This window comes from Bombus vosnesenskii, unplaced genomic scaffold (assembly GCF_011952255.1).
Source record: "Bombus vosnesenskii isolate JDL3184/JDL3185 unplaced genomic scaffold, Bvos_JDL3184-5_v1.1 scf7180000013365, whole genome shotgun sequence".
In the NCBI taxonomy this organism is placed as follows: domain Eukaryota; kingdom Metazoa; phylum Arthropoda; class Insecta; order Hymenoptera; family Apidae; genus Bombus; species Bombus vosnesenskii.
In genome coordinates this window covers 187,867-189,678 of record NW_022882998.1, presented here as the reverse complement: position 1 = coordinate 189,678, position 1,812 = coordinate 187,867, and the positions used below count along the sequence as shown (strand labels likewise).

The 1,812-nt window shown below is 38.3% G+C and overlaps 1 protein-coding gene across 1 annotated transcript; it reads right to left on the bottom strand.

Moving 5' to 3' along the window:
* Nucleotides 1-754: 754 nt before the first annotated feature.
* LOC117237267 lies at nt 755-1,497 on the bottom strand. The gene is made up of 2 exons (XM_033501035.1): nt 1,041-1,497; nt 755-961 (listed from the first exon to the last, which is right to left on the bottom strand). Exons 1-2 carry the CDS (start codon nt 1,371-1,373, stop codon nt 755-757), a joined length of 540 nt encoding a protein of 179 aa, XP_033356926.1. The 5' UTR covers nt 1,374-1,497.
* Between the last annotated feature and the right edge of the window lie 315 nt (nt 1,498-1,812).

Here is a 1,812-nt window from a genome sequence, read left to right as displayed (position 1 = left end):
CCACAATTTTCTTCCTCCTATCACTATGCCCCGAGCTTGCCCTTTCCTTAGTTCTTCTTCCAGTCCTGCCATATGCATGTTGAAGGTGTACATTTTCCTTATCGGGCGCCTTTGTCTGACTCCCCTCACAGTCCAAAATTCTCCTGTGTTGTGGGTGTTGACTCTCACTAGGTTTCTTGTTTCTTCGTATATTTCTCGGATTAGTTTTTCGCTAATCCCCATTTTCCCCATTTTCTCCTCCAGATTCTCTCTGTTTAGCCTCTCGCCGCTCGTAAGTCCGCAAAGCAGGCATATAATTTCCCTTTTTCTTTACTTAATAATCTGGAATTGACGAGATGGTTTATCACATAAACCGCGTCGGTATGCCAATTAGTGTTACTGCAACATTACTGTAATAATATCATGTATCGATTTCGTACCATTATTTTGCGGAAAATATTGCTTTTCAACGGTTCGTCCGTAGACCAATATTCTCTTGTCACGTCGAAGACGCAAGAAATCACGAAACCGATAGATCGCCGGTGATCTTCTCGCGTCGCAGTTCGAACGTTTCACGAGTAAGGGGAAGAAATTGAACTTCCTATAAAATGATGGAATTTTTATCGTATAAATCCAATACAGTGAAGGTCCAAACTGTTACAACAGAATAATGTGTGAGCGCTTATTTAGGAGGGTTTTTATATGGAGGTTTTAATCCCTTTGGAGGGGTTATCGTCGGATGTATATCAGAGGCGGCTATTCAGTTACTATTTACTTATTGTTTCGATAGTAGTGGCTTGTAGGAAGTTTTGGCTATTTGATCACTGCTTCTGAGCGGGTGGCCCTCCTTGAGCGTGTGATATTCCCCCTTTGTAGATTCGCTTTGCTCCGTTGAAGCGTATGGCTCTGATGGGTCGTCTGTTTTGAATGATTCCGTTATCTTCATTTCCTGTAATGTTTTGGAAAGTGACGGTCCCGTGGGCTGATGGAAGAATTGGCGTGGTTGGTATTTCATGCATATTATTTACATGAGCGGTCGGGCAAAGTATTCTGATACATACATTTTTAGGAATTACTCGACTTAGACATTCGAAGAGTTTACATTTATATAATATATATACTGTTCCTAGTCCTACGGCTATGTGTCCTAATATTTGTAATGTTGAAGTGCCATATTCTCTGAGTGAGTTTATACGCCGTTCAAATTGTAAGCTATTGACTTGTGTCTGTAACGTATCGAGGTTGGCTTTACATTGATTAAAATTGTGAGTTACTTTTGGAGCCGTTTCTAATATTTCTTCTAGCGTTGGAATGTCTATTTCTTTGAAACTGTGTGAACTATTTTTAATTTTGATTTCGTAAGAAATATTTTTATGTGTTTCTCCTATTTTCATAATATTGCGCTCGTGTGTTATTATACATCCGGTTTTGCTGCTAATTAAACTCGGTTGTTTGATTTCTAAGATTTTATGTGTTTTACATAATACGTCGATCTGCTTATTTTTCGTAGGGATAATGATATAATGATTTTCAGTCTGTAAGGGTACGAACGTCAATTCTTCCAACTTGAATACGGCCGTTGGGCAAGTTTTTACTGTCTGTTGATTATTAATTAATTCGATTCTACATTCAGGTGAATTGATTCTATTGTGGCTTGGTTGAGTTCTCTTACAAATGTGGACGATTGCCGTTTGTTTACAATATTTATTTAAGTAGTGGCTATCGACAGAGGTGTATTGTTCCGAGTTGGTCAGTATTAAGTCAGTTTCTACTATAGGTATGATAAATACAGAGTTTTGCTTGAAAGGTATCGGATAAATTTTTGTTATTTTC

Coding starts and splice junctions, on each gene's coding strand:
- LOC117237267 (XM_033501035.1), bottom strand. CDS start 1,373: ATGAAAATAGGAGAAACACATAAAAATATTTCTTACGAAATCAAAATT. Junction 962..1,040: donor GTCGAGTAATTCCTAAAAAT/GTATGTATCAGA, acceptor TTCTTCCATCAG/CCCACGGGACCGTCACTTTC.